Source organism: Electrona antarctica, assembly GCF_951216825.1.
Source record: "Electrona antarctica genome assembly, chromosome: 7".
Lineage (NCBI taxonomy): Eukaryota > Metazoa > Chordata > Actinopteri > Myctophiformes > Myctophidae > Electrona > Electrona antarctica.
The window spans coordinates 12,999,413-13,012,658 of record NC_136812.1 but is presented as its reverse complement, the minus strand read 5'-3'; the positions used below and the strand labels follow the sequence as shown (position 1 = coordinate 13,012,658).

General features: G+C 41.7%; 1 protein-coding gene across 5 annotated transcripts in view; it reads right to left on the bottom strand.

The window, feature by feature from the left end:
• The window catches only part of LOC306926843 (nuclear factor 1 C-type-like), a 69,644-nt gene that overhangs the window by 11,966 nt on the left and 44,432 nt on the right, over positions 1 to 13,246 (bottom strand). For all 5 annotated transcript variants that reach the window (XM_079506310.1, XM_079506312.1, XM_079506311.1 and 2 more), the window contains 4 exons: positions 11,287 to 11,400; positions 8,234 to 8,391; positions 6,316 to 6,484; positions 5,044 to 5,135 (listed from right to left, as the gene is read on the bottom strand). In XM_079506310.1, coding sequence (XP_079362436.1) covers positions 5,044 to 5,135; positions 6,316 to 6,484; positions 8,234 to 8,391; positions 11,287 to 11,400 — 533 coding nt within the window. The remainder of the gene's footprint in view (positions 1 to 5,043; positions 5,136 to 6,315; positions 6,485 to 8,233; positions 8,392 to 11,286; positions 11,401 to 13,246) is intronic.

The window sequence follows — 13,246 nt, the reverse complement described above, 5'->3', positions numbered from 1 at the left end:
AAGCAAAAGAGGGAGATTGAGAGAATGATTCACAAAACCACTCAGAAGTTTTTTTTATGATTTTGCAATGCAGTGTTCATATATTATATCCGCATCAGCAGTAAACCATAGTAAGCCTTCATAAAGCCACACAATATGAACAAGGTCATTTTTACGGCACGGCGCCGAAGGGCCCATGCAGCTGTCTAGAACAGGGTCTCTCTGTATCTCTGTCCCTATCTTTGTCCAACACAAAAACAGACCAATAAACATCAGCTCACGCTGCCTGCCACGTTCGTACAGCCAACCATGTAGCTCAGTTGACGCTGCCACGCCAGTCATCTCACTAGTCACAAGAACGTTTTTGTCAGGTGAAACCTGACTAATGAAAGCTCATGAAAACTAGACGACCTAGTCATAGTCTAGTCTAGCCCTAGGCATCGTCTGCCTCCTCTGGCCAATGGGAGAGCAAGCAAATGGCATGCCAATGGCATCCATGCACACACGCACCTCTGGCCAATGGGACAGGGACAGCAAGCACACATGCACACACGCACAGAAATTGACAAAATCACTCACAACATATTTTATACCGTCGGGTCCATCGCGACGAGTGGACAGTTTGAAAATGCGGGCCCTACATGCATTAAGCCATTAACGTTGGTCCGGCTGGTTTCGTTTTGTCCAACACGATTACGTGAAACAGCATGGCTACGCCTGCAGTAGTACTTTTGTGTCGCACATGGAAAGCGACTGAACAACACCATGGATATAAAGACAGTTCCCCTGTGCTGCCGTGCACAGCGGAGATAATGCACAACTCCAGGTATGAACAAACAAACTGACTGAAGCTGATCATTCATGACTATAACTTTCTCCTCTCCAGAGTCCTGCAGTCCCACAATTAAGGAGAGACAATCTCATCTCTCACAAGTCCACTTCTCTACAATGCCATTCTAGCCTTAAAACCTACATTTTGTATGTTATTCAATATATTACTTTAGCGCAAAATATAGGTTTTTCTAAACCAAGCTCTGTTTCAAAAATGGTTACCGTATGTGCTATGTTATTGTATTTTCTGTGAATTAACTATAGTCTACAGTTTAACCCATTGATTCTCAGCCATTTTAATTTCAACGACCCCCAAATTAAATTAATCGAAATTAGCCTATTACCGTATTACTAAAATAATAACAATAATAATATGGGGGACAACGGAGACAGCGCCTGTTTCACCTGACACATTATGACTATGTCATCATTCCTTGTTTTGTTTTGTTTTGTTTTGGGGACAAATCTTTTGAAATTAAACACAAAATGCAGGAAACCAAAAATAGTCACTGCGCTAGACCAATCACAAGATAAGATACTGTAACTGCGAATTAAATGAGTAAACTGTCAAAAGCTTTTCCAGTTACACAGCCTGCCTTAAAACAGGGCTCTCTCGTAAAAGAGATATTGTATCTCAAGGGGATTTAACATGTATGAATAAAGGTCAAATAAAAACAACAATAATATGGGTAAACTACAGCATTATTAGACTCTTGTTTTAACTTGTGGATTGATTTAAAACTTAAAAGGTTTTTCCACTGAGTGTACAAATGGACACTTCACTTACAGGTCCATTTGGTTCCATTTGTACACTATCAGAGTTAAATGAACCCTCTGGATTTACAGTGTAATAAGGTTACACAGTAGCTGTTGATTTTACTTTGTACATTCACTCAACATCAATTCTCCGAGATTATTAACAGATTGATAACACCAAAATACTGTAATTCCACAATCCACACATCCAGAGTTAACCGTAAAAAAACCCCTCTTAATTAATAGTTATTATAATTCTATTCATAATACAGTGATGAAAATATGTTTTGTTTAACTTTGTGGACTCAGGAAAAAAGTAATGGGTTACATTTACCAAAAGAACCTGCCTTGGTTCTTACTCAATGTATGTGATGTCATAACTCTGTGTTGCGTTAACAGCGGTCGTGGAAAAAGTACTCAACTGTTTTACTTAAGTAAAAGTATCAATACTGTAACGTAGACATATGCTTTGTTAGGCCTGACTCACACCTTTACAACAGATTGATGTATGGCTGATGCATGAGACTTATTGACTGATGCAAGCTCGCAATTAATTTCCAATGGGAGTCACATGGTTTGACACAACATTTGTGTTGTATGAGGGGGAGGGGGGCAGTCGAAACACAGCCGAAAGCCGTACAACACAAATGTTGTGTCAAACCATGTGACTTCCATTGGAAATGCATTGGGGCAAGATGTAAACAAAACTTTCTTTACATCTAGCATGCATCAATGTTGTATGCTAGATGCGAAGGTGTGAGTCGCCCCTTACAAGTAAGTACGGAATTCAAAATGTACTTGAGTAAAAGTACAAAAGTATTGGCATCAAAATGTACGAAAAGTAACAAAGTACTCATTATGCCGTAACTAGTAACTAAAGTTTGCAAATAATTGTAGCGGAGTAAAAGTACAATATTTGTCTCTAGTGGAGTAGAAGTATTGGAATACTTTGAGGTATACAAATACCTCAAAATTGTACTTAAGTACAGTGCTTAAGTAAATGTACTTAGTTGCTTTCCACCACTGGTTAACAGGGATCTAAACAGACCATAATAGTATAGTGTATCAGTATGCTGTCGATCCTAGACATGGCACTCATCTCCCCAGCAGTTCTATAGGGTCTGATCAGGCAATTAGATTAACTATTCTGACAAGCTTAGACTACACACCTTACTGTCCCTTCAAACTATACCCAGAACTTATTTCACCTTGCATTCAGCTCAAACACACGCGCACACGCGCGCACACACGCACACACGCACGCACGCACGCACGCACGCACGCACGCACGCACCACGCACGCACGCACGCACGCACGCACGCACCACACACACACACACACACACACACACACACACACACACACACACACACACACACACACACACACACACACACACACACACACACACACACACACACACACACACACACACACATTCATACTCCTGGCTCAGCAGTATTCGCTGGGCTGTTTTATGGAGCAGCAGCACTGCAATGCAGTAGCCAGCAGCCACTCTGCAGTCTGCTATACCGGGCCTGGGTCGACCACCTTATCGAAGCATTGTTATTATCTAACTAATTAATCAACCCAAACCCTCCATTAGGAGGACGTGATGTCTGGTACTACATAGTTATATTACAAACTAACTATCAAAATGTATAGCAATAATAAAATCTCTGCAGTCTGTCTGTCTGTCTGCTAAACAGTCAATATGTTTAGTTTATATGGAGGCTATTTTGCACCAGTTGTGCGCAAGACCTCACTAAATTTAGATTGCAAATATAGTGAGCGTTTACTGAATCGAGGTCTACACGTCATTAATTAAAGCTGTGTTGCACGGTTGCACCATGCAAACTGTAGAGCTAATAGTTGCTATTAAATATACACCTATACCAACTTCTAGGCATAACTGTTACGGACCTCCGCAACTCAGATCGAAACGTTAATAAAGGTGTACATTTAGATATAGATGCTGTGCAAGCTCCACACTATATAATTTATTACTGTAATAAACCAACCAATTATCACATTTTTGGAACATTACATGATACTTGTATATACATTGTTGGATGTACAGTTAACAAGCTATCATTATAGCAATAGTATAAGGTTATTCTTTGTTTTGCTTTATTGTTTTTAACATAAACAACAGTACATAGAGGCTCCACTAGACTAACTACTATTAAATTAATCATAACACTTTTCTTTACTCATCATTACTTATGCATATGCAAAACAATATACATAATTAAGGCCAAAAAAAGGGCAACTAAGTTTAATAAGTTGCTGTAGTCCACTGACGTCCATTTTTGGAAGTTCCGTTATAGCTTGTGACGCTGCAGTGACTTACATTGTTTATTGCTTTATGATCAGCTTTATGGATAATCAGTGGTGTCATGCTCGTAGAACGCAGTACTACGCCGTGGTACCAGTCATTTTTTGACGTGCACGCGCAGGGACGGAACGAAACGGTGCATGTGCGTGCCGTGCACGCTAGAACGTGTCCCCCTAGATTCAAGAGAAGACACACCTAATCAACCTCGCGTCACCAGACTTTGCAAGACGCACAAAGTACCCAGTGGTCTATTTTCACGCTGTGTCAAGTACCGTGCCGAATCAAATGGATATTACTTTGCATAACACCAGGACAGCTTTAACTGTTTATACCTGAGTGCACGGTAAGCATGCACACTTACAGCAGTAGTAGGCTTATGGCTCCAGTAGGCTACTGCTGCTGTGGTGTTCTGCACACAAGAAGAAAGCCTTAGTTTTGCTATAGTGTGCAGTAAAGATGTTTGTCTGACTATTTTAAGTCTACTTTTGTGTTTGTGTCTAAAACTCTCATACACTATTTAACAACAGGCTTAGGCTATATCAGCTGTTCTGTATGTGTGTTCTGCGATGCGCACATGCACGCGCGTACACGTGCGTGCGCACGCGCGTACATGTGCGTGCGCACGCGTGCACGTGGCATCATTCAAACGCTGTGGTACCAGTAAAAAAAACACCATGACACCACTGTGGATAATGCTTTACTAGCTGAGACATGCCCTGTGTTTGAGTGGTGCAACCCAATTTAGAAAACCCATAGTTTGAAACTAATCACAGTTTTAATTACTAACTAATGTAGGCCTGGCACAATTATTACATAATCGCCTAATCAAATATTTTTCGAAAGTAGCAGTGGATCTACAAGCTTGTGACCTGTTGATTTTTGTTATTTTTCATTTTTTTTAAGATTATTTTGTTATGTTGTTATTATTTGTCATATCTGAAGCCTAAAAGACAAACATAAATAGAAATTGTAGCGTTCCAATGTTCAATGCAAAAAAACAAAAAACACACAATTACATCGTTAATCAGGCAATCGCAATTATTTGTGTGTGACCAATAATTAATGGTCAACTTATATACTAGTGTAATGGTGACAGCCCTAGTTCGAACACAGTGCTTTCCACTGAACATGCTCTGACCTGGGCTTGGTACAGTCCACCTGGGTCACGGGGGGCGACTCCCACGAAGGAGGATCGTTGGTTGGCTGGAGGTGTCCCGGGGGCCGAGTACGCTTGAGGATGGACGAGGGGAGGCAGAGACAAGACCGTTAAACCCATAATAATGCCTTTTGTACTGTTACGGTGCTCATCCACCAGGTAAACTCTTAAGAACCTGACTGGGACTAGAAGTCGGATCAACACTTGCATCATTTGTTCAGACAAAATGTTAAATAGTTCTATATAGAGGGTATGCGCATGCATAAAGTGAATGGCAGATCGAGTGGCAAATCGAGTGACAAAGTGAATTGAATGTCATTTAAAGTCATGTAATGCAATCAGATAGGACTTTTCTGTTTGGATGTATGGGCTGTCAAGGCCAGAAAGTAGTTTTTTGCTACTCAGTAGGCGTTCCCGCATAACTTCCGGGTATGATGATGATGTCACGCGCATACCCTCTATTCCGATTCAATAGGAATATAGAACTTTAACTTAAAAATAAAAAACATCACGCACAAACATTTATAATCAATCAGCTACTAAAACATTTATGAAATTCAATGTCACACAACTTCACATTTGTATCTATGATATTCTTCGTGACACACATGCGGGTATTTCGGGCCGTGTCCAAAACAACACAGCTTATCATTGGAATTGCATTAGGGAACCTCCACGTCGTTACATTTTATGGGTTTATTTTGTCATAGCGCAACATATGGTGAAGTATTTGTAGTGCAGGTTGATCGCAACAACCACCGACGCAGTGAAAGTTTTAAACGGGACCGCCAAATATTCAAAACTTTCCGCGATTCTGCCAATAATCATATTCTTGACGTTGTTCTCCTCCCCCTATTCGCTCATTCTAGGACATGACGTATAGGGTGGTCCCGATCGGATCGGGTGATTGGAAATCGAGGCCGATCACGTCATTTTAAAATGATTGGAATCGGATCGGGAGCCAAAAAACGTGATCGGGACATCCCTAGTATCAATATTATATCCATATCATGATATTAGACTGGAAATTGTGTGTGATTTGGGATATTGTACTATTGTGATATGGCATAAACGTGTTCTATAAAATATAAATATCGGATCGGGAAAAATCGGTATCGGCAGATACTCAAAATCAAATGATCGGAATCAGATCAGGAGCAAAACAACGTGATCGGGACATCCCTAATGACGTACAGTATGTGTAGTCAGAAGAATAATCACGTGTGTACTGTATGATGTGAACGTGTGTCTTACTAGGCGACGTGGGAGAGTGTGCCCCTCCGTCGGAGGAGGTGGTACTGGTCTTGGAGTCCACAGGCAGAGTTAGCCTGGGGAGGGAGGAGGGGGGTGCAGGGCCGGGGGGCGCCAGCATCTGAGAGGAGATGTAGTGACTGGGGACCTTGACCTGTCCACTGCCATTCAGCTGTTTAGAGAGAAAGGATGAGAGATGTAGTGAATGGGGACCTTGACCTGTCCAGTGTTGTTTTTGGCAGCAAATTTTGATTTTAGTTTTAGTCGTAGTCTCTTGAATAGTTTTCATTTAGTTTTAGTCACATTTTAGTCACCTGAAATGTCTTAGTGTTAGTCTAGTTTTAGTCGACTAAATGTCATGCGATTTGTGTATGTAATTTGGCTGGCCTTGATGGCGCGTAATGGCTGATTTTACACTTGCTGAAAATAGCCGATCTACAAGCTCACAACGCGTCGCAGCGAGCTTGTAGATCGGCTATTTTCAGCATGCAACCAAGTGTAAAATGACTTATACTGGATCTCTTGTCCACTAATCCCTTCCTAACATTTTAGTCTAGTTTTTATCTGTTGACGAAATTGTCAATATATTTAGTCTTCATTTTAGTAATCATAGCTTAGTTTTCATTTAGTTTTCGTCAGTGAAAAAAGGTAGTCGACGAACATTTTTCATCTTAGAAAAGTCGACAAAAACAACACTGTTCTGATGAATTGAAAATGGAGGACCCTGATGTAAACAAGTCTTGGTGCTTTTCATGGTTTTGTCCACAAAGTAGCAGATTTTAGTATGTTAGAAATGTACCCATTCTGCTTACTGTGAAATAAAGATTTCAATCAATCAATCAGTGGTGTAAAGTAACTCAAGTACTGTACTTAAGTACAACTGTGAGATATTTGTACTTTATTTGAGGATTTCCAATTTCCAATTGACCACTTCAGCCCTATATACATTTCGGCCATTTGAAAATAGCAGATCTACAAGCGCTGCGATGCGATGCATTGTGAACTTGCAGATCTGCTATTTTCAGTAGATTTTAATGCATTTGAAAACTTGAATACATAATGAGTGAGCACTTTTACTTTTGGTACTTTAAGTATTTTGATGCCAATACCTTTGTACTTTCACTCAAATACATTTTGAATTCTGGACTTTTTGAGTATCTAACTATAGATGCACCAAGTCTCTGTCTGTGTACTGTTGTAATGCATGTAACTCGAGAACCGTTCGCCCCACAGACTTCAAATTCGGCACACGCGACACACACTGCACCACCACAGGGAGTGCAGTGCCCGGTGTCGAGTCAGTCGGACCCACGGTTGTCCAGAACCGCCACAAAAGGCCTCTGCCCGGGCTCTGGACAGGGCCCCTGCCCACTGCCCAGTGTCCATATATGGCGCTGGCCAGTTCTGACATCATTCTGACGTCTCATAGACTCCATATTTGGGCATGCCTGACAAGGAACTCCATATGTGGGCATAAAAGGGACACGGATATAATATCTGGGTGAGGTGAGGCATTAATTTCCAACTTGCATCGTTCCAAGTAGGCCCGTGCCCAAGGGGCGCCGCTGTAGAGGCTCCAACGGGCACCGCTCTAGTTTCTATAATGTCGTATTGATACTTTTACTTAAATATAACATGTGAGTATACTTTTTCCACCACTGAAAGACACGCACAGAGAAAGGCACTAAGAAGTGAACATCTGCATTTAAACCTCTATTTAAAAAATCACACCCGTGTGAACTGAGTGGTGTAATATAGCCTGTCTGACGTAATGAAATCATGTCTGACGTAATGAAATCACACCCGGGTGAACAGGGTGAACATAGCAACCATGCTCATCTTTTCTGCACAGACTAACAAAGCCAGTTGTAGGAGTGGTTTACACCACTCAAAAAAACTGAGTTTGATTGGTTGTACTTACAGAGCTGGGGGTTTGATTGGCAGGGTCACAGGCCAATGAGACCAGGTCTTTGAGGGGGTCCTGGGTGAGGTGAGGAGGATAGCGGATGGCGCCGTGGGGGAAGTAGGAAGAGGGGGGGAAATGAAGAGATGACGAGGGATGAGGACTCCGAGATAGACCTGGACATGGACACAGATCAAATAACATATATTAAAGGTATATTCAGTGATTTCACTTCATTCAAATACCACTTATTTTTTCTTTTTTTTTTTGATAATCCTCCCTACTATAGAGTGTGCTGACCATATAAGGAGTTCCTCCCTGTCCCCAATGAGCCCCTGGGGTAAAAAAAAACCCTAGTTTCAGTTTTGGTGGCGGGTGGCAAAGCCTTCATCCAATCAGGAGGAGAGGGGCCTTCCTCCAATCATGATCGAGCATTGGTGCACATGCTGTTGGCCTGTTGCACTTCCCCCCACTGTAGAGTGTGCATGTGCACATTTTGTTACCGGGGCGGACTGGGTGGTTTTCCAAATCACCCAAATCACTGAATGCTCCTTTAAAGAAATATAAAACTAATTAAAATAGTAAAAAGGTTAGCTTAGAGGGAATCGCTACTTCTGAGGTTTAATTAAAACACATCAGGTTTTCTTTTACGATTTTGCGAAGAGTTTTTCGTTTTGAGTAGTTTATTTTTACGCCTTTTCTCCACAATTTAGTCATTATGCCGAAATATATATTCACGAAATATATTTTTCTGCTAAGCAACAAGCTATATATGCTTAGATGTTTTCTATTTATATTAGGATAACTTGCGTGACTGTAAAGACGAAACGGAAGTGGAGAGGAGGCTCCACTTCCGCTTTACATTTTACTCATGATAGCTTTTCCATTGCTCCAGACTGTATGACGGAAGCATTTGTAAATTTGCGAGAGGCAACAGTCTGGCAACGCGAGACTAGGTAGGCCCTAAGATTATGATCGCAGGAAGTATTTTGGGCACTTCTGATTCCACCTTGTGGTTTCCTGCCTGATGACTACAAATCATTGACTACAAAACATGACGCAAGTTACCATCCGCTCCCGACTGGATCATAAACCCGAAATGGCATGCTGCCCAGGCTAATGATCACCACTGTGTACGGCTATGACGGGCCTATAGTGTTTATGAACCACTGTGTACGGCTATGACAGGTCTGTAGTGTTTACGAACCACTGTGTACGGCTATGACGGGTCTATAGTGTTTACGAACCACTGTGTACGGCTATGACGGGCCTATAGTGTTTACGAACCACTGTGTACGGCTATGACGGGTCTATAGTGTTTACGAACCACTGTGTACGGCTATGACGGGTCTATAGTGTTTACGAACCACTGTGTACGGCTATGACGGGTCTATAGTGTTTACGAACCACTGTGTACGGCTATGACGGGCCTATAGTGTTTACGAACCACTGTGTACGGCTATGACGGGCCTATAGTGTAGTGTTTATGAACCACTGTGTACGGCTATGACAGGTCTGTAGTGTTTACGAACCACTGTGTACGGCTATGACGGGTCTATAGTGTAGTGTTTATGAACCACTGTGTACGGCTATGACAGGTCTGTAGTGTTTACGAACCACTGTGTACGGCTATGACGGGCCTATAGTGTAGTGTTTATGAACCACTGTGTACGGCTATGACAGGTCTGTAGTGTTTACGAACCACTGTGTACGGCTATGACAGGTCTGTAGTGTTTACGAACCACTGTGTACGGCTATGACAGGTCTGTAGTGTTTACGAACCACTGTGTACGGCTATGACAGGTCTGTAGTGTTTACGAACCACTGTGTACGGCTATGACGGGCCTATAGTGTTTATGAACCACTGTGTACGGCTATGACGGGCCTATAGTGTTTATGAACCACTGTGTACGGCTATGACGGGCCTATAGTGTTTATGAACCACTGTGTACGGCTATGACGGGCCTATAGTGTTTATGAACCACTGTGTACGGCTATGACGGGCCTATAGTGTTTATGAACCACTGTGTACGGCTATGACAGGTCTGTAGTGTTTATGAACCACTGTGTACGGCTATGACGGGCCTATAGTGTTTATGAACCACTGTGTACGGCTATGACGGGCCTATAGTGTTTATGAACCACTGTGTACGGCTATGACAGGTCTGTAGTGTTTACGAACCACTGTGTACGGCTATGACGGGTCTATAGTGTTTATGAACCACTGTGTACGGCTATGACGGGTCTATAGTGTTTATGAACCACTGTGTACGGCTATGACGGGCCTATAGTGTTTATGAACCACTGTGTACGGCTATGACGGGTCTATAGTGTTTATGAACCACTGTGTACGGCTATGACGGGTCTATAGTGTTTACGAACCACTGTGTACGGCTATGACGGGCCTATAGTGTTTACGAACCACTGTGTACGGCTATGACGGGCCTATTCAGTATTTTAGCTGTGACGTGAGCGCCCCCTCCTGAGATACTTCCGGGTCCTACTTTTGTGTCGCTTTTGTGTCCCCATAGAGTTATACTGTGACGCTCCGTCGGACTAAATCTGAGACGAAAACAACCACGAAAGTCTAATTTTACCGCTTTCCTCGCAACAACAAAGCTGCGCTGCTCTCCCAAATCTGGCTGTGACAGACACTGGATACTATCGCCATTTTATTTCATTGTGTCAACTAAATCCTCATTAATGCAAACTAGATTCAACATACTCAAGCCTGCAAACATTCTTAATATGCCCCCGAAATATTTTACTGAGCAAATGGACTGTTACCACTAATGATAATAATAGTCTTTATTGTCTCCACATCATATTTTTTTTTTGTCATTGACACTTGTACAAAACATTAATAATTCTACTCTTGTTGGAAGCATTAAGACCCATTTTAACCCTCAATGGCTTCCTTTCTGAAAAATAACGTCATTGTAAAAAGATTCACGCGTTTAGATATTCTATTTACAATGAGATGCGGACCGGAGCTGGTGCCACTTGGACCCGGACGTAACGTAGCACTACAAAATGACGTCGGACTTAAATACTGAATAGTGTTTACGAACCACTGTGTACGGCTATGACGGGTCGGTGGTGCTGGGTGAAGGAGCCCAGTCTGGGTGAGTCCTCCTGGGGAGAGGGACTGTCCATCTCTGCCTTCTTGACGGGAGGAGACAGACCTGGATGGAAGCATGGACACACACACACACACACAGAGAGACAAGACAATGTACTGCCAATCACATGCAGTGGTGGAAATAAACAAAGTACTCAAATTCTTTACTTAAAGGGCCGCTTCACCCCTTTTGCAACCAGATCTTATTTTAAGAAACACGTTCCTGGGGGGGAAGTGTTTTTAGATATTTTAGCATTTCAAAGTGCCAGTGATGTCATGGACACTGGTCTCACTTCCTTCCTGGACTACATGTTGTCTCAGTAAGACAGCGCTCTCCCTCTCCACAAGGTGGGGTGAGTGCCGCAAAGCATTATGGTCATTGTAGTAATCCAGCAGTGAGACCAGTGTCCATGACATGACAGACACTTTGAAATGCTAAAATATCTAAAAACACAAATTACCCACATAAAAAACCCCAGGCAAGTGTTTCTTGTCTCCCAAAACATCATTAAAATAAGAAAAGTTGCAAAAGTTAAAAGGTACAGAATTCAAAATGCACTTGAGTTAAAAGTACAAAAGTATTGGCATCAAAATGTACTTAAAGTACCAAAAGTAAAAGTACTCATTGTGCAGAATGTCCAATTTCAAGTATTGAAATGTAAAAAAATGTTTTGAAAATAATACTTTTGTAATAATAATCAAAATCTACAAAGTAACTAGTAACTAAAGTTTTCTAATAAATGTAGTGGATCAGATCTGGAGCAGAAGTAAAAGTATTGGAAGTTGGAAATCCTCAAGTAAAGTACAAATACCTCAAAATTGTCCTTAAGTACATTACTTAAGTAAATGTACTTAGTTACTTTACACCACTGATACTGTACCTCCTTACATACATACTAGAAGTTGATCTAAAGTGATTTACTAAACACTTGACTCTGGTCCTCATTGATATGCCACCCACTGCATACCGCCAAAGTCAAACGTGATAAATGTGCATTAATTGACATCGACAGAGGTTTATGTAAATTGTCCACATTTTGACCCACATTGATCTAAGCATGAAACATATTCTACTGATGCTCTAGCACGGGTTTCTCAAACTAAAAGCTCCGGTAGTGGACACGATATCCCAGCATGCATTGCCTTGACCAAAACAACGGCATGCTGGCAGGAATCATGGTAGTGTCGCTTTTTATTAGTGCATGCCGTGCGTGTCCGTGTGTCCATCACATCAGTCTGTCTGTTTGTGAGCAGCTACTCTCCGGCATTGTTAGACGGATTGGATCGACATGAAACTTTGCATGCACACTCCCAGTAAGCTAAGAAATGATCTGATTCATATAATAGATTCATAGAACAGGCCACTTCACGCTTTGGCCTACAGTATAAGTCTTGAAAGATCACTGACTGTATTACAGTCAAATACGTTTTTTACTTGGATTCCATGGAAAATTCAACTCTTCCTTCAGGCCTTAATTTTGTTCAAAACACACATTTTGCTACTACTCATAAAGATCTTATCCAAAGCTCAAACAAATCGGTACACATTATCTCTGGATTCATGTGATTTTCAGATTTTTCATTCCGATTGGCTACTTCCAAGATTTGCAGGCCCTGGTTAGGCAACCCAGCCTGGCGGAGACCTGCGCTCCGAGGAGCATATTATTTATAGGTTATTTCTAAGTCAGATTTTTATTAAGCTGCCTTGATGCTGGTGTGAAGAAGAACAAGAGTAAAGTGTGAATTCAAAGCAAGATTTTGGCTGTACACTATGCTGTGTGGAAATGCCTTTAATGTCAACCTATGTTACGGTAGTGGTAAGTCTTGAATCATTTTATCCTAAGAAGAAAGAAAGCCAGAGGTCTAATGCAGAGTAAGGGGCCAGAGTGCAGTTTGCAGCAGAAGAACAT